Source organism: Odocoileus virginianus, chromosome 1, assembly GCF_023699985.2.
Source record: "Odocoileus virginianus isolate 20LAN1187 ecotype Illinois chromosome 1, Ovbor_1.2, whole genome shotgun sequence".
Classification (NCBI taxonomy): domain Eukaryota; kingdom Metazoa; phylum Chordata; class Mammalia; order Artiodactyla; family Cervidae; genus Odocoileus; species Odocoileus virginianus.
Genome location: NC_069674.1, coordinates 35096716 through 35115311, shown reverse-complemented (window position 1 = coordinate 35115311; position 18596 = coordinate 35096716). Strand labels below are relative to the sequence as shown.

The window sequence follows — 18596 nt, the reverse complement described above, 5'->3', positions numbered from 1 at the left end:
GCTCAGCACCCCCGTTCCTGTATTGAGGGATTTTATTAGGGCTCTATTCTGGAGACATGATTGGTTGATGAGTCACGGTTGATCCAACCATGGATCAACATGGTTGATCTCAGTTTCTGGACTGACTAATACCCTGTGACCCAAAGGTTTCACCCTAAATCACAGGGTTGGTTTTGAGTAGTCCCCACTATAAGACATACTTGTTAGCTATGTAGGTGTGGAATAGATGACTTCCTAAAAGCCAAAGAAAGAACAGACCTCTCTTTGATCAAAGCCAAATTTTTTTTCTATGTAATATTTCATTTTAGACCCTGATGCTGGGAAAGATTGAGGGCAGGAGGAGAAAGGAACAACAGAGGATGAGATGGTTGGATGGCATCACCAACTCAATAGACATGAAAGTGAAAGAAAGTGAAAGTGAAAGTTGCTCCGACTCTTTGCAGCTCCATGGAGTATGCAGTCCATGGAATTTTCCAGGCCAGAATACTGGAGTGGGTAGCCTTCCCTTCTCCAGGGGATCTTCCCAACCCAGGGATTGAACCGAGGTCTTCTGCGTTGCAAGTGGATTCTTCACCAGCTGAGTCACCAGGGAAGCCCCAGTGGACATGAGTTTGAGGAAACTCCAGGAGAAGCCTGGCTTCCTGTGCTGCAGTCTGTGGGGTCGCAAAGAGTCGGACATGACTTAGCGACTGAATAACAGCAAACTTAATTTAAAAAAAAATTATCATTTAGACGTCTCACTTTTAGAGCTATAGGTGATTCCCATTTCTCAGTGTCTTAAAAGAGAGCTCTGCTATGAAAAGCATATTTTTGCACAATAATCTTCATTCTTCTCCTTGGTTGTAATAGGCAATGCATATTTTAAAGAATTTTGATACACATTGCTAAATGATCTTCCAGAGTTTATCCACATTTGAATTACTACTTCCAGTGTAAGAGTGTCTATTTTTGTGTTTCCTTTCTAAAACTAAATATTTGGAAAAAATCTTTGTGGATTCTACAGGTGAAATACTTCATTGCGTTACTTTGCATCTGTTGGTTATTACTGAGGTTGCCTATTGTTCCTGTTTATTTATAGTTTTTCTGTTTCTTTTGTGAGTTGTCTGTTTACTTGGTTTGATTTATGTGAGGAAAAAGAATCCAGATTTCTTCAAAAACTATAGAGTATTTTAAAATGTATGTAAGCTGCAGAGTTGTTTGCAGTGTTCACACTCAGGGATAAATGTCCTTAATCTATAATAACCTGTTGTGAATCAATTTTAAAATTATGGACACCCTGATAACAAAACAGTTTCTTCCTCTGGCTTCATGCTTAGAGCATATAGTTTAGGACTGCAGTTTTTATGGATATGTTAACTAGCTTCTCTTTTCAATTCTATTTGAAATGACCTAAGAAATAGAAAATATCTGTACTCTTGTTTTAAAATAAGAAAAGAAGGAGGGAGTAAATAAACATGTGCTAAACACCTCGTCTTCTAAATGAGTCAGTTATTACAGTTGCATTTATTTGAGGCAGGAGGAGGAGACATAATTCAGGTATTATAGTAATTTTAAAGATACTCAGTAATAAGATGAAAACAGAATAAACACATCTAAATTCTTTGATAGACCAAGAGAAGTGAATTTGAGTAATATAACAAAAGAATAATAAAATAGAGAAACATAATTTTTCAAAATATAAACTAATGTAGCAACTAAGACAGCATTAAATGGGCCAGGTATTCTGTTAATAAAAGAAAAACAGGTTTATCTTTGAAGAACAAATATCCTACAAGTCAATGGAAGTAAGACATAAAGAAGTGATCAAAAATATAAAAAGTCAAGCAGAAATTAAGCACCTTGGCAGTAAAAATGTGAGAAAAATGAGCTTAAGGCAAAAGCTCTTTAACCAGCAGAAGGCATACTGTACTGATGGCATGTCCAAGTTAAAGGGAAAATATAACAATTATGCTCTTATTTTGCCAAAGTTTAGGTCATCTGATATCTAGATGAAGATGTATTTGCAAATCAAAGAGGAATAGACAAAAGTACAATTTTAGTGGGAAGTTTTTGAAACGTTTCTGTCAGTCTTCTCTAGATCAGGAAGAAGACTGTAAACAAGAATGTATAGAAATCAAATAATATATGCAACATGGTTGAAAATATATGTATTTTGAGTTCAAAGATAAAGGATATGAATTACTTCAAAATGGTGAAATCTTAGGTTTCAAAGAACAAACAACCAATTAATTTAACAAAGAGACAGATGCAAACTACATATCTGACCATAATTTTAGTCACAGTAGAGTTTTTTAAATAATTTGATAGTCACATAACACAATCACTATCCTTAGAAATGAAGCAAAATAAAATACTTTTCTCAAAGGGGTTGTGCTTATTATAATTCACTGTATTTTCTGGTCTCTGATTTGTGACCATTGGTATACCCAAAGGCAAATGCGAAGCATTTGATTATTTTATGATTAACTAATGAGCAGTTACAACTAACGGGCAATATATTAACTCTAGGAAGTTAGAGTAAGGTCAACAAAATTGTTCTAAGGAAAAAAGGGAAAATTAATATGGAATAAGAGTAGAAATTCATAAAATATAAAACATTAAAAAATAAAGCAAATTAATGGTAGTATTGGTTATATTAAAAGATCAATACAACTGATATATACCTGATAAGGGAAATCAAAGAAAAGAAGTAAATAAAGTATTAATATGAATGATATCATTATGTATATATCATCATATCTCCAAATAGTAAAAAGAATAGTACCTATCTCATAGGTATAGGGTAATTTCTATGAAGATTAAATGATATAATATTTAATAGAACTGTTAGACTAGAGACTGATGCATAAGAAGCATATAGTAAATATTTAGTAGTAGTGGTAGTTGTATTAACTACTTACTAGTAATAGTGCTAGTTGTGTTACTATTTCCTAGATAGTATTAATATCATTGGTATTATTAAAATATTATAAGAATACAAAATAAAACTATTTCATCATTAAGAATCTGAAATATACAGTTTTTTGGGAAAATATAAATGACCAGCATAGAATTAGTACATTTGAGTAGCTTGACAGTTATGGGGGAAAAATGTAAACCAAAAAATAACCCATTAAAGGCATAGGTCCCAGACATTTTCATGGGCAAATTCTTTTAAATTTTATTTAGAAATCTTTGATGTTTGCTTTTATTTTGAAATATAACTCTTTAAAGTACACTTTAAAATGCTCAGTAGAACAAATAGTAATAAAGCAAGCAATCTTATCACTACTGTTCTGTCAAGAATAGACTCTGTGATCCCTTCTCCCACTTCCATGCACAGTACTCTTGGAAGGAACTGCTGTATTGACCTTTTTGGTAATAAATGCTTAGCTTTTCTCTTTTGTTTTATGTCTTCTGTGTACATCCCCTGCACACTATGGTGTAGTTTTGCCTATTTTTGTAGATTATATAAATGGAGTTACATAGTACATATCAGGAATGAGAAAATCCTGCTGACTGTCATTGCTACTCCCAGAATAAAATGAAGCATGATGAGACCTCCAAGGGAAGTCATAGGAAACTTTATTTAGAGACATTAAAGAAGGCCTAATAAATGGAGAACTGCTCCATGTTTATGGATTAGAAGAGTCAATATTGTAAAGACAGCAAAAGGAGAGCGTGAAACATTTCACCTTAAGTGAAATTGAGGAAGTTTTATCCTAACATACTAAGAATTTTTACCATGAATGAGTGTTGAGTTTCATCAAACACTTTTTGCATCATTGTAATGATCTTATAAACTTCTTCTTGAGATGATCTTATGATATTCCTCTTTTATTTTATCAACGCAAAAATATATGTTAATTTTCATATATCAGCCTGGTATTTCTGAAATAAAATTGTCTATTCTAGATATGCTGCCTTTATTAATATTTTCTTTAGGATTTTTCCATTTTTTTTCATGAGTGAGATTTACTTGTATTTTTTTCTTTCTTCTAACATCCTTTGTTGAGCTTTGTTGTTGTAAGGTTATGCTGTCCTAGTAAAATGAGTCAAGGAGGATTTTCTTTTTATTCTGTTCTCTGAAAGAATTTGTGTATGATTGAAAGTTTGTATTCTTTGAACTATGTTTCATGAAAGTAATATTCCAGTGAGTGAATTTGACAGTAAATAAGATGAATATGTAAAATACATAGTAAAATAGTGGTAAGTGCTAAGGAGAAAAAATACATATAACAGCTATGAAATGTTTGGGCAGAGTGTTGAAACTTCAGCTCCAGTGGCCAGAGAGTATCACCGACAAGATGATTACCAGTGAAGAGTTGGCAGAAAAGCCCTGGCAAACAAATTCAGAGGTTCTAGGGCTGGCGAAACAGCAAGAAGATCATTGTGGCTGGAGGAGAGAGAACACGGCCAAGAGAGGATAAGGCTGGGCTCTCGCTATAACATTTCAGACCGTCAGGTCATAGTGAGCACTTTGGACCTTATCCTGAGATGGGAGGCCATTGGAGAGTTTAGAACAAAGGAATCACATTGTCTGATCCACCTATTAACAACATATACTCTGTAGTTTGTTGAATTTCTAGGGGATTTCTAGGTGAATTAGGGAAGAAGTGGGTCTACTAGCTAGGAGACAGTTACAGTAATTCAAACAAGGATGATGGTAGCTTGGACCATGATGGCAGCTGTTGGGGTGGTGAAAGTGATGAAATTTTGTTTGAAGAGGTAGTAGGAATTGCTGACAGATAACGAGGTAAAGCCTGAAAGAAAAGAGTCAAGAATGGATCCAAAGTTTTTTGTCTTGAGCAACTAGAAGAATATATCAGTCATTACTACAGATTGGGAAGACATCAGGAAGAGCCCTTTCAGGCAGGAAGCCCTTTCAGAGAGGAAGATCAGACTCATGATTTGGGATTTGTTTTAATTGTGAAGATGAGCTCACAAGTAAACTCTTGAGGCCTCATTTTCCTTATCGTGAGATGGAGATAACCATCTTAGACTGACTGCTTTCCTCAAAAGTTGTGAGGTTCAGCTAACATGTATCCAGGTTTTTAAAAATAATACAGTGCAATTCTGAGAATCTTAGAACAGGCCATGAGCACAGAGTCCAAGAAGAAATGACAGAAAACAATTTGACAGATAAGTGGGGAGAAGATACACTTCTGACTGTAAGTTGTACAGAGAGCCTTGTGAAGAAGCACTGTGACTCGGTCTTGTGGGCCTGGGATGACGTTGTCTGTAGAACTCTGAAATGATGAAAACCTTCCGTGATCTGTGTGCTTTCTCATATGTTATCTGCTGGTCACATATGGCTATTCCATGCTTGGCATGTGCAGGCACAAGTGGGGAAATGAATTTTTAACTGTGATTGATTTTGACTAATTAAACTTTTGGTATAGCCACATGTGGATAGCACCACATTGGTCGGGACAGGAAACCTTGGCAGTGACCATGCTCTGTGCACCTATTAAATTACAGTCTGAGGTAGATTATAATCAAATGTCAATTAAGTTACAATCAGAGGTAGGTGGGGTTTATATTTGCCAAGAGTAAAATGGGTATTAAATTGTTTGATGAACAAAAGGTCAGAATCAGAAAATTGTTAATAGGAGGTACTCAGTGAGGAAACAACATATCCAAACGAGACTGTAAAAGCGGGTCATTCAGACTCATTGACCAGAAGTCTAGACATATCAGCCTCAATGCTTTCTCAGTTCAGCTTTTGTTTCATAGCTTCTTTGCTGCCCATCACAAAGCATCTTCACTGCTCTCAAGGTCAGAACTCTGGCTCTGTCCTTTGTTGTGAATCTCATCTGGGATTGGTTTATTCTCTTGTAAAGAGATCAAAGATCTGTCTGGGAGGTCCTTTCCTCTTTTAACATTTTAGGAACTTTTAAGGAGACAGCTTGGCTTTCATGAGCTGCATTTCAGGGTCTGGATAACAAAGGGTTCTATAGTCAGCTGTCTCCACCTGTAACGGGAATTTCTCTTAGAGTCTTCAGTTCCTGAGTGGCCTTTCAAGGTCTGGGAGTCTTGGTCTACCCTGACCATTGTTTTCTAGCTCAGAGATATTTTCCAGTAAACATGGAACAATCAATTTGGTGTATTTCCATTTTATTTGTATGCACTAACCAGGTTATTTTAAGGTTATGTATTTTGGGAAAGTAATTTGCAGGCTTATATTGTAATGATGAAGGCTTATTTCTCTTTTCATGGTTAATTTGTTCTATCACGTTTTGTGAAAGGTGGTTGGATACTGTCACCCTTCTAGAAGAAAAAGGACTTTCCTGGTGATCCAGTGGTTAAGACTATGCTTCCAGTGCAGGGGGCACAGGGTTGATCTCTCGTCAGGGAGCTAAGATCGCACATACCACTTGTTGCATTCAAAAAGAAAGAAATTTTAAAAAATGAAAAAGGAAAAGAAGTGCTTGCCTTTTTTTTTTTTTTTTTTTACTGTTGTCACCATTTACTAATTTTGACTTCCATTTAGAAAATCACCTGTGTGAATATTATAGTGAGAAAACAGCTGGCTACATAGAGAACTGGAATCTGTGAAAAATATTAAATGTGCAGTGTGTTTCCTCTAGGGAAAATACATCTAAAGTAGAATGCCTAATTCCTATCTTCACAGATTTTTCAATTTGAGATTACTCCAAAGATTGGAGGATGACAAAGTTAGGATATGACAAACTTAATATCAGACCCTGTGGATTTCCCCCAGAAAGTAATAGGCATAAAGTATAAATAAAAAGTTGATTTTGTAATTTATAAGAGAAGAACAAATGAATTGGCTGGTAAGCCAGATTAAAACAACTGATTTTAGAGTTGCTAGACCCTGATGCTGGGAGGGATTGAGGGAGGGAGGAGAAGGGGATGACAGAGGATGAGATGGCTGGATGGCATCACCGACTCGATGGGCATGAGTTTGAGTAAACTCTGGGAGTTGGTGACGGACAGGGAGACCTGGCGTGCTGCGATTCATGGGGTTGCAAAGAGTCAGACGCTACTGAGCTGAACTGAATTCCAAAAGACACCTGCATCCCAGCATTCACTGTAGCACCCTTTAACAGTAGCCAAGACATGGAAGCAACCATGACATCTATCAGCCAATGAATGGATACAGAAGATGTGTATATACGTACAAAAGAATGTTACTCAGACATAAGAAAGAATGAAATAATGCCATTTGAAGCAACTTGGATGGACCTAGAGATTGTCATAACAAGTAAAGGAAGTCAGAAAGACTCATACCATATGATATCACTTATATATGGAATCTAAAATATGATACAGCAGAAACAGGCTCATGGACATAGAAAACAAACGTATGGTTACCAAACGGGAAAGCAAGTGAGGGAGTGGTAAATTAGGATTTTGGGATTAGAAGCTACACACTATTATACATAAAATAGGTAAAGAACAAGGTCCTATTATATAGCACAAGGAACTATGTTCAATATCCTGTAATAAACCATAATGGAAAAGGATATGAAAAAGTATGTGTGTGCACGTGTGTGTAAAACTGAATCACTTTGCTATTCACCAGAAACAAGCTATACTTCAATTTTTTAAAAAGCTAACAGTTTTCATTACATCATGATTTTTATTTGGGATTTTTGTTCTTTGAATGAATTTGGCTAGGAAAGAATTATCGGACTCTGGAGTAAATAGAACAGAATAAATAAAAAGGCATATAAGCAAGTAAGAAAAAATACCATCTTAGTGGGACTTCAGAATGTGAAATAGGTAATTTGGGGAAATCTGAGGTTTCTCCCCTTATTATATGTCCGGGAACAAAGCTATATTTTACCATTTTCATTTGCAAAAGCAAACTATGTCTTGAACTCATACGTCTAAACTAATAGACAACTTGTATCATTTACATTTTACAAAGAGGTGAAGCATTTGACTTCTGATACATAGAAATGTTTTTCATGTTTGTTTGTTCTTTTTTTTTAATAGAGTCCTGTGAAGATAAATCAGGTTAGCCTGGATGAAAGTGGAGAACACATGGGCGTGTGTGCAGAGGATGGCAAGGTATGGGGATTGCCTGATCACATGGAAAGCGCTGCTGTAACCCCAGGGGTTGTGATGTAACCACTTCCAGGGTCTCGGAACAGCACTGCACTTACTGGATATCTGCATTTGGAGAACCTTGATTATTCTTTTTGTGTATCGGACTTACTCCTGATCGCTCATAATTAAAGTAAAATATATTTTGCGCTAATGTGCCGTAAGGAAAAGTAATTACAAGAATGTCAATAATGTGACTAGTATTAAGCTGATTAACAACTGTGGCAGGGGGACATGTCACCTTAATCATTACTGGCGTGCCACTTAGACTTCAGTGACTGGTCTGCAGTTCCTGCAAGACAGTGGTTTAATGCCTCTCTGCCATAAATCCACAAAATTGGATTTTGTGAGCATGATTTCTGTGGGCCCATGGTTTTCATTTTCACACACCAGTTATGAATGTTTCTCTTGAATTATAGAATCTTTTGATAAGCAGTCATAGTTTATCAGAAGAATAAAGTGTCTTGCAATGGCCACATTAAATAAATGTAAAATCAATATATGTACAGTTTTCTAAAAACCTGGCCCCCACTTCCTCAACCAAGGACATATATCATTTGTGCAGTGTATAACTAACAATTATCAGTGCTTCTTGCTGATGTTGAGCTGTGACATTTAGTGGTTGTGGTGATTGATTTTCCACTTACAAGAATGTCTTTTTTGTTTTTCAGTCAATGAAAGGCTTTTCTAGTGTTGGTTTGCAATGATAAAATTCTAATGCACAGTGTATTTAAGCTACTCTTCTAAAATAACAGTTTAAGAAGAGAATGCATTAAGAATCATTACAGACCCTCACATATTCTTGCCTGCATACAGCAGATTTCCTAATCTAATTTTATGTTTCTTTATGTGATCTAAATTCAATGGTCCATTAGGATGAGTAAATTAAAAACAATGTACTCAGTGTAAAAGATTTATACCCATTTAATCTGTTAACAGAAGAAAAATGATGTCTTCTTGACATACACGGGTGCATTTTGATGTATCTAAGCCTAATGTTGCCCAAAGAGTCTTTTGAAAGTCATTGGAACACTCGTGCTTTTCAAAAAGCACTATCAAATTTTACAGTACTTGCTGAAATTCTGAAATGAACCAGACTGTCAAAAGAGTGATAAGGGAAGAGTTGGTATGTGCAGAAATTGAGAATTATCCAAACTGTTGAAACATTTTTATCGATAATGAAAGATTATCTCCGTTTTTATTTTCTGAAAGGTAAGGGGGAATTCCTTCTGGGTGAATACCAATTTAATTGTTGAAGGAGAATATTGTTTTTGAATTGTAAGAGAACTTTTAGGAAGATACTTCATGTAAGAATTTTCGAAGTTCTAAATTTTGAAGAATTACTATTGGATATGGTGAAGTGGGATATTTTATCTACTGTGTCTGGTGGATAATGAGATGACCCTCAGATATCTCCTGGTGCACTTCTTGGCACACACCTCTGTTTTCCTATTTTAATCAGATTGTAACTGCCATATTTTGCTATAGACCCATGATGCTTTTTTTTTTTTTGATAACTTTATTTCCTGGCTGTGCTGGGTCTTCACTGCTGCGTGGGCTTTCCTCTAGTTGTGGCCAGCAGGGGCTGCTCTCGAGTCGCATGAAGCAGCCATGTGGTGGCTTCTCTTGTGGTGTCAGGGCTCAGTAGCTGCGGTTCCCAGACTCTGGAGCACAGACTCAATAGCTGTGGTACACAGGCTTAGTTACTCCATGGCATGTGGGATCTTCCCAGACCAGGGATTGAACCCGTGTCTCCTGCATTGGCAGGCGAATTCTTTACCATTGAGCCATCAGGGAAGCCCCCATGATGCATTTTAAAAAGTAGTTTTCTCATATATTTTACCAGCATTGATAGACTTGAAAAGAAATATAGTTATGAAACCTAGCCCTCTCCATGGGTTAGTCTGTATTGTGAAAACTGAGGAGCTAATAATATAGCATGATCTGGTAAAGTGGTTAGTGATGATAGCAATGTAAAGATTATTAAAAGGATCAACTCCAGATATCTAGATCTCATGCATCTTTCAATGGCTGTCGTGGTTTTTCTTTCTTTAGTGTGTTAGGATTTCTACAAAAATCACTACCTTCTATTTCAGAGATAACCTTTCATATTTGTATTCAGTTTTAAAGTCCTAATTCTAACAGTTCTTTAAAATTTACTCTGTTCATTCAGCTGGTGCTCATTTCTAATCTTTTACTTCAGGACTTTTTTACCTTTGAGTTCCAAATTTTGAAATACAGTCACACATAGAATATGTGTGTTACCGGCGTTCATTTTTAGGTAACTTTCAGGATAAATACGTACAAGGTTTATTTTCTGATCTTTTGCCTGTGTTGACTTCATATATAAACTAGAATTAATTTAATATAGAATTCTGAGTTGAACTATTTTCTCTCAAAGCTTTGGAGACCCTGCTCTCTTTTGTCTAACCTTTATTTTCATAGACATGTCAGAGGCCAGCCTACTTCGTTCTTTCACAAAACCTTTTAAAATTTTTTTTGTCCTGCCTTGGAGCTCAGACTCATCATAATAACAACAACAATACCAACAACAACACTGAACAGCCCTTGTAATTCAGTTTGCTAAGTTAATGTCTTGTTCAGGTCTATTTTCATTCATTTTGTCTGAAAGAGAGTTAGTCCTTTTGATCTATATACTGAAGTATTGTTTTCATTTCAGGAAAGTTGACTTCAGTCCTGATTTTGATTATTGCTGCAGTTCCACGTGTTTTCATTTCTTCAAAGAAACTCAATAATACTGAGGCTGGAGGCGGTATCGCACAGAGGCTAAGAGCTTCGCTTTGCACCGCACCTGCCCAGGCTCCATTCATTCCCACCCTGCTCTGTTAGGTCAGGGATGTTGCCTGACCCCCAGCCCCCTCCACTGACTCAGCTGGGCAGTGGGCACAGTGCGAGGCCTGGATGGGGATGTGGCAGAGCCGATTTCGTGTGTGTGGGAAGTTCTCAGATCTTTCTGCTTTATTTTGATAACCCTTTTCTTTCTTTTCTTTTTTTTTTTTAAGTAGTAAATTTTATTTTCTTTTTTTTTTCTTTTTTTTTCTTTTTTTTTTTAATTATTTTTTTTATTAGTTGGAGGCTAATTACTTTACATCATTACAATAGTTTTTTAACCCTTTTCTTAAACATTGTAGTCTGGCCTCTTCCCCTCCTGCATTGTTCTGTGTCACCTTTTCAAGGTATGAGAGTGAATGGATAAGTCCTATCCACCCTTCTCTTTTGAAAATATATTGTAAGAAACCTTGGCCATGTTTTGTCACACACACACAGACACGCAGACACACATATATGCTTTGCTTTCTCATGGTTTTTATCGTCTCATTTCTCTGAAATCCAGGAGAGTTTCTCTTCTTGTTTGGTCCCTTGGCTGATGTGCTTTGCTTCCAATGTCCATGTTGCTTTCTGGAGTAGAGTTTTATTCTGTTGGGCCTTTTTAATTTTCCTGAACCTTTTCGATCCCTCCCAGTTCTTTTCATGTCAGCCTGATCTATGTTTAATTTTCAAAACCAAAATGATGACTTCTTATGTCATGAGAAGTCTTAGCTCTTAGCATATTAGAGGTCTTAAGAGTATTAGAGATCAGATGGCTGGGAGTGGAATTATCCTGCCACGCTTGAGCTGTGTGTTGTCAGCTAAGTGATTCAACCCTCTCTGGGTTTCAGCCTGTTTTCCTCCTCTGTAAAAGGGAGTAGTAATGATTATTGCTGTGTTAATCATTAGGGGAAATTAGTTAGTTAATATGTGTCAGTAGTTTGGAATAGTATCTGAAAAGAAGGCACAGGTAGTAATTGTCAGCAGTTATCATCATCACCATCCTTTTCTTCTGCTCCAGATTCATAGAGGTCTCTTCTTACTGAAGTCAACAGTCTTGTAGTTTTCGTTGTTGTTACTGTTAACACTAGCCCCCTCCTCACCCCATACCACTTGGCATATGGGATCTTAGTTCCCTGACCAGGGATCGAACCCACAGCCCCTGAGTGGAAGCACAGCATCTTAACCACTGGACCACCAGGAAAGTCTCTATTAAAAAATTTTTTTAAAGCATGGTTTTTCTCCCTTGGAGTCCTTGAAATTGTGTTCTGCCTCATTCTTTCTATAGATCCTGTGTATGTTTTTGTTACTCTTGTATCCCTTCCAAAACAAGGAGACCAGCTCTTTCTGAACCTCAGTTAGCAAACAGATTCAGTGTCTGCTTGCTCTGGGCCCTCCTTGTTATCCTTCTTGGTGTTATCCTGCTGGGTGTTGCAGAATCACACTTCAGTTCCACACAGGGTCCAGTTAAGGAGCTCCATTTCCTCTGCCTGGAAGTATCCAGTTAAGGCAGCTCCTCCAGTGAACTGGGAGCCTCGCCTATCTTCTCTCCTGGGTCTCTAACACCCTCCATGGGTGGAAAATATGAAAACCTGACATCTCCCCTGTGAGAGTCCCTCCAGCCACTTCCCTGGACGGAATTACAGCGTATGTGTTCACTCCTGTTTTAATGCTTGACCAGTTGTTATTGGGAAGCTTGGGTTTGGGGGGCTGTTATAATGAAGTACCAGCTGAGTTTTCTGACCTTCCGGCCACCCTACTCACAGTTTCTGTGTCGTGTGGCCTGTCACCCAGCTTTCTGGTTGGCAAATACAGAGAAGCCTGTGCTAAAGTGGAGACGTAGACACCTTCCTGATTGTTTCATGAGGGTAGGGTTTCTGTTTTTCTATTGATAAATACATAGCACATACCTTTTGCGGTCCTCATGTTGCTCTGTAGGTTTGTAGTTAATAAGAAATACTCTAAAACTTCTCAGTAGATTGACTATAAGACAGATTGTTCTGAATTTTGTTTTTCTCATTAGATATTTTTTGTGACAAGTTGGGAGAAGTTGTCAGGGCTGCTATAGGAAATACCCTTATCAAAAGGATCCTTTCCATTTTAGTGTTTAAATATGATTCTTTTCTCGGGCAAGATCTTCCTAAAAGCCAGATCTCTCCAGGCAGTCATTCAGTGGATTTCTTTTCACAGTGTGATGTTCACTGAGACAATTTTAAAAAAAGAGAAAATGAATGAGAATCGTTTTGGATTTTGTTAGCTTTAGTAGTATAAGTTGTGACCTGCTAGTTTGGGTGTCACATTACTGAAATTAACCAAAATAGCAAAGGTTTTACAGTTCACCCTGCTTGTACTGATATCAAGTCTATGAGATTTGTTTTGAGACATTTCAGTGTTTTCCATCCTGAAAGAGAAAATAAGGACATTTGAGGAAAATGTTACTCAGTTAAATGTAGAAATAGAGACTAACTTAAGAAGGATTTCCTTTGTGGTCCAGTGGTTAAGACTTTGCCTCCCACTGCAGGGGGTGTGGGTTTGATCCTTGGTCAGGCAGCTAGGATCCCATATGCCTCGTGGTCAAAAATACAAAACATGGAAGTGAAGCAGGATTGTAGCAGATTCAATAAAGACTTAAAAATGATCCACATAAAAAAATCTCAAAAAAAAAAAAAAGACAGTGAGAAAGACTAACCTAAGAGCTGTAGTCTTGCTCACCGCCTTTAGCAAACACCCCTCCAGTCTCTGTAGTGGGTACAATAGTGATATTTTGCTTCTGACTAGTTCTCAAGGACAGTTCTGAGTGTCAGATTGTTTGCTAAGAACTTCCATGACTTGTTCTCTTATTCTGCTTATTCCTTCTTCAGTCAGTGAATCAGTTCAGTTGCTCAGCCATGTCCAACTCTTTGCGACCCCATGGACTGCAGCACGCCAGGTTCATCACCAGTTCCCGGAGTTTACTCAAACTCATGTTCATTGAGTTGGTGATGCCATCCAACCGTCTCATCCTCTGTCGTCCCCTTCTCCTCCTGCCTTCTAACTTGACTATTATATCTTCATACGAATTCATCATTGTTTCGTTGTTGGATTCACAATTTTTACCCCTGGAAATTTGTATTTTAGTTTTCCCCATAAGATTCACAATATTTCTAGTATTTTCTCACTACTGATACCTCAGTCTTTTTTCAGCAGTCCCATATTTGTTTGTTTACAGCTTGTGTACTTTTCCCCACAATAAAAATCACTTAACTTTTGTTCTTAAAATCTATCCTGTTATAGGTGGAACGAAGTTTGTCCATTTGAATTGAATAGTCTGCTGCATTTAATTTCAACTTCTGTGGTAGAGTTGTCTAATTTATAGCCTGATATTCCCTTTCATTATTTTGGCAAACATTTGAGGCATTTGAATTTTTTTCTAGTCTTCCTTTTTTGCACTTCATATGGAAATGTATCTTCTTTATTTACAAATTTTGGACTAGCTCCTATAATGACGGTATATAGAAGAATAGAGCTTGGAATAGTCTTCCTGATTTTTACGACTTTAGACGAGTTGTTTATTTTGGTGGCTCAGTGGTAAACAATCTGTGTGCTAATGCAGGAGACGTGGCTTCATTCCCTGGAGGAGGAAGTGGGAACCCACTCCAGTATTCTTGCTTGGAAAATCCCATGAACAGAGAGAGGAGCCTGGCAATCTATTGTCCATGAGGTCACAAAAGAGTCGGACATGACTCAGTGACTGAATATCAACAAAGGTATTTGCTTTCATTTCCAGCAGTTGTGCTATAAGGGTCAAATGAGGGAGAGCAAGATTTTCAGTCCTAGTTATATACCATGAATTATGAACCTTTAAAAATACAGTTTTAAAGGTATTTCTTCTCATTTTGAAGTCCATAAGGATAGTTTAATTCAGAATAAAATTTCTTAGAAAACCAGAGTGATACTGGCCATTTCCCTAGAGACCTTTTCCAGAAGATTGTTTCCCTATATAGTTTGAGAAAACTGAGAAATGGCATGACTTCTTTGAGGAGATGTTATCCAAATACACTTTCCCACCGGAATCTTAGTCTCACACAGTTGTAACCAAGACTTCCCCGTAGGTTAATATTGAATCAAATTACAGCTAAAAATAAATAAATTTAGAGCTCAGGGGGACATTTAGACATTTCTAGATAGAAACTGACCACTATGAGTGAAATAAATATGTTCACCTGAAAAAAATATATACTTTATCCCACCAAAAAGTTTAATTTGTCGAGGATAGGGTCTAGCTGTTATTATCCAGGGATCTTAACCATGTAGTCCACTCAGAACCACTGAGGTAAGGTGTGTGGAAGCATTTTGAGGTCCAGGTTGTTAGTAGGAGTGTAAGATGTGACACAGGACTGTGTTGTTGTGATATAGTTGGAGTGAATAGAAGTAGCTTTCTGTTAGAAGAATATAAACTTCCTGGAGTACCATGAATTTCTGCTGATGTAATTTTAGTAAGTTGACCCCTTGTTCATTTAGTCTATTAAGATCCAGGTGATATAGTACCTGTCTTACTTTGAGCCTGTTTCCTTTGGGCTCATTCACATTCAGCTTCTTTGGGCAGAGTAAAACTTTGCATATAATGCTCTTCTTCTGAGCTTCGCAACTACCATTTTATAAGAAGTTCAGTGTCTATCCTGTCTTAATTACTGAGTCACATGTGACTCTTCACAACTTCATGGACTGTAGCCTGCCAGGGTGCTCTGCCATAGAGTTTCCCCAGGCAAGAATACTGGAGTGGTTGCCATGCCCTCTTCCCGACCCAGGAATAGAACCCATGTCTCTTGCATCTCCTGAGTTTCTAGGTGGATTCTTTAGCAGTGAACCACCTGGGAAGCCACCTGGTGCTTATACATTTATGTAAAAGCATGAGCCAGTGCACTCTGAACGATGAGCAGCATGGTGGTAGTGGGGCCTGCATGTATTTGCTATGTCAAGAATATGTTTTATCAGACTACCTCAGAGTAGATCATATCCCCTTGACAGTACATCCTACAATGTGCTATTCTTGGAACCCAAACAGCGTTCTTGGCCTAAGAGTATAAACACAGGAGTCACAAAATGAGTGGGATATTCTGAAGATTTTATATTTTAGTGAAAGAACGTATCTCCCCAGAATGATAGTATGAGTACATTTTCCTCTTGGAACTTTCACAGATGAACCACTCACAGCTTACTAAGATAAAAACGAGATATTGAAAGTCTGAAAGGTTTTATGTCTGTTTAAAAAATGAATTTGTAATGAAATACTTTCTCATATAGAGCCATTGGACCCAGATAGCTTCACTGGTGAATTCTTACAAAATTTAAAAGAAAAAATAACACCACTTTCTTCTAGAGGCTAGAAAAAGAGTGAATACATCCCAAGTGTTGGGAAACACTTCTGAGTGCCCATTATAGCTGGTTCCAAGTGTTTGAGAGCTCCTGGAATTCTTATGCTTTGCTGGTGAGAGTATAAATTGACTAGAACAACTTTGTGAAATTGTTCAGCTGTCTATTAGATATCAACAGAGATATAACGTGCAACTCAACAATCCCATTCTTCATAAATGGATTTGTAAGTGGACCAAAAGATTTTGAAAGAGTGTTCATTATAGCATTATTCATTCAGTTCAGTTCAGTCACTCAGTTGTGTCCGACTATTTGTGACCCATGGACTGCAGCACTCCAGGCCTCCCTGTCCGTCACCAACTCCTGGAGTTTACTCAGACTCATATCCATTGAGTCGGTGATGCCATCCAGCCATCTCATCCTCTGTCATCCCCTTCTCCTTTTGCCTTCAGTCTTTCCCAGCATCAGGGTCTTTTCAAATGAGTCAGTTCTTCGCATCAGGTGGCCAAAGTATTGGAGTTTCAGCTTCAACATCAGTCCTTCCAATGAACACCCAGGACTGATCTCCTTTAGGATGGACTGGTTGGATCTCCTTGCAATCCAAGGGACTCTCAAGAGTCATTGATATTTCTTCTGGCAGTGTTGATTCCAGCTTGTGCCTCCTCCAGCCCAGCATTTCTCATGATGTACTCTGCATGTAAGTTAAATAAGCAAGATGACAGTATACAGCCTTGACGTACTCCTTTTCCTACTTGGAACCAGTCTGTTTTTCCATGTCCAGTTCTAACTGTTGCTGCTTGACTTGCATACAGATTTCTCAAGAGGCAGGTCAGGTGGTCTAGTATTCCCATCTCTTTCAGAATTTTCCACAGTTTATTGTGATCCACACAGTCAAAGGCTTTGGCATAATCAGTAAAGCAGAAATAGGTGTTTTTCTGGAACTCTCTTGCTTTTTCAGTGGCAATTGGATCTCTGGTTCCTCTGCCTTTTCTAAATCCAGCTTGAACGTCTGGAAGTTCATGGTTCACATATTGTTTAAGCCTGGCTTGGAGAATTTTGACCCTTATTTTACTAGCGTGTGAGATGAGTGCAATTGTGTGTAGTTTGAGCATTCTTTGGCATTGCCTTTCTTTAGCATTCTTCATAATAGCCTCTATTTGGAAATAACTGAAGTAATCAATGGAAGATGGATACCCAAATGGTGATGTACTCATACATTGAAATATTATACAGCAGTAACAAAAAACCAGCTCCTTCCATACTGTATATGCTCTCAATAGATTTAAGATAAGATGGTAAGTGAAGTGCAGTTCTAACCTCTTGCAACTTTGATCTGCTTGGTTGATTTATATATCTGTGACTGAAAGAAGAAGCTTCTTTTTCCTTCAAGGAAAGGAACAAATAATTCATTTAGTAGTAGTAGCTTATGGAAAATTCATAAAGAAGTATTAATAACCTATTCATCTCTATTTCATTTTTTTAAGTTGACATCTATTTAATAAAATAAATTTGTGATGGGCAAAGGGAACTCTGTCCATGAGATGCTGGTTAAAAAACTTAATTGCAGTGGTATATTCTCACCCTGATGGAATTGTTTTCATTGGATATTTAATAGAGATTACAAAGACCTTAGATTACTCAGTACTTGACTTTTTTATTGATGGTATGTGTTGTCACTGACTCAGCAGCTTTCTTTGAGACTGTCATGGTGAACTGACAGGATCCACTTACTTTTTAGGTGCAGGTATTTGGACTGTATTCTGGAGAAGAATTTCATGAGACTTTTGACTGTCCCATTAAAGTAAGTATTCAGTAAGTTTTTAATTTCTCAGAGGGTTTTTCTCAACAATGGCAGTAAGAAAACTAATACTTTGAACACTACCAATCTTGCATGAATTTTGTCAGTAAGCATCCATCAGTCAATGTACCGGATACTACTTGATGCCTCTGAAGGGCACAGCATGTATATTATGTGGCTCTGACCTCAGTGTATCCTCCAGCTTTTGGTGGAGTGGGTGAGATGATAAACACACACTGTGTGATTAAAGACTCAAATCACACAATCTGTGATTAAAGACTCAGAAAGAGGTAAAAACAGTGTTGAGTCTAAAACTGAGAGGAGTTACTTCTCGCTGTTCTTGTTAGTGATGGCTTCCATAGATGGACTGATGTTTGACTGGGCTTTAATAAATGGACAGGACAGAGGGAGAAAGCTGACTTCCCATGTAGAAGAACAGTATAATATAAATGAAGAGGTTAGAAAGTTCAAATTGTGTTCAGGAAGTGGCAAATAGTTGAGTATAGATGGTGCATAAAATACTGACTTGGCAGGAGAGCTGCATGGGCAGATTGAGGTGGCT

The 18596-nt window shown here is 37.5% G+C and overlaps 1 protein-coding gene across 3 annotated transcripts in view; it reads left to right on the top strand.

Annotated features, from left to right (window-relative positions):
- Positions 1-18596, top strand: part of VPS41 (VPS41 subunit of HOPS complex) — a 197682-nt gene that overhangs the window by 85342 nt on the left and 93744 nt on the right. For all 3 annotated transcript variants that reach the window (XM_070466633.1, XM_070466630.1, XM_070466639.1), the window contains 2 exons: positions 7945-8019; positions 17975-18037. In XM_070466633.1, the coding sequence (XP_070322734.1) occupies positions 7945-8019; positions 17975-18037 (138 nt within the window). The remainder of the gene's footprint in view (positions 1-7944; positions 8020-17974; positions 18038-18596) is intronic.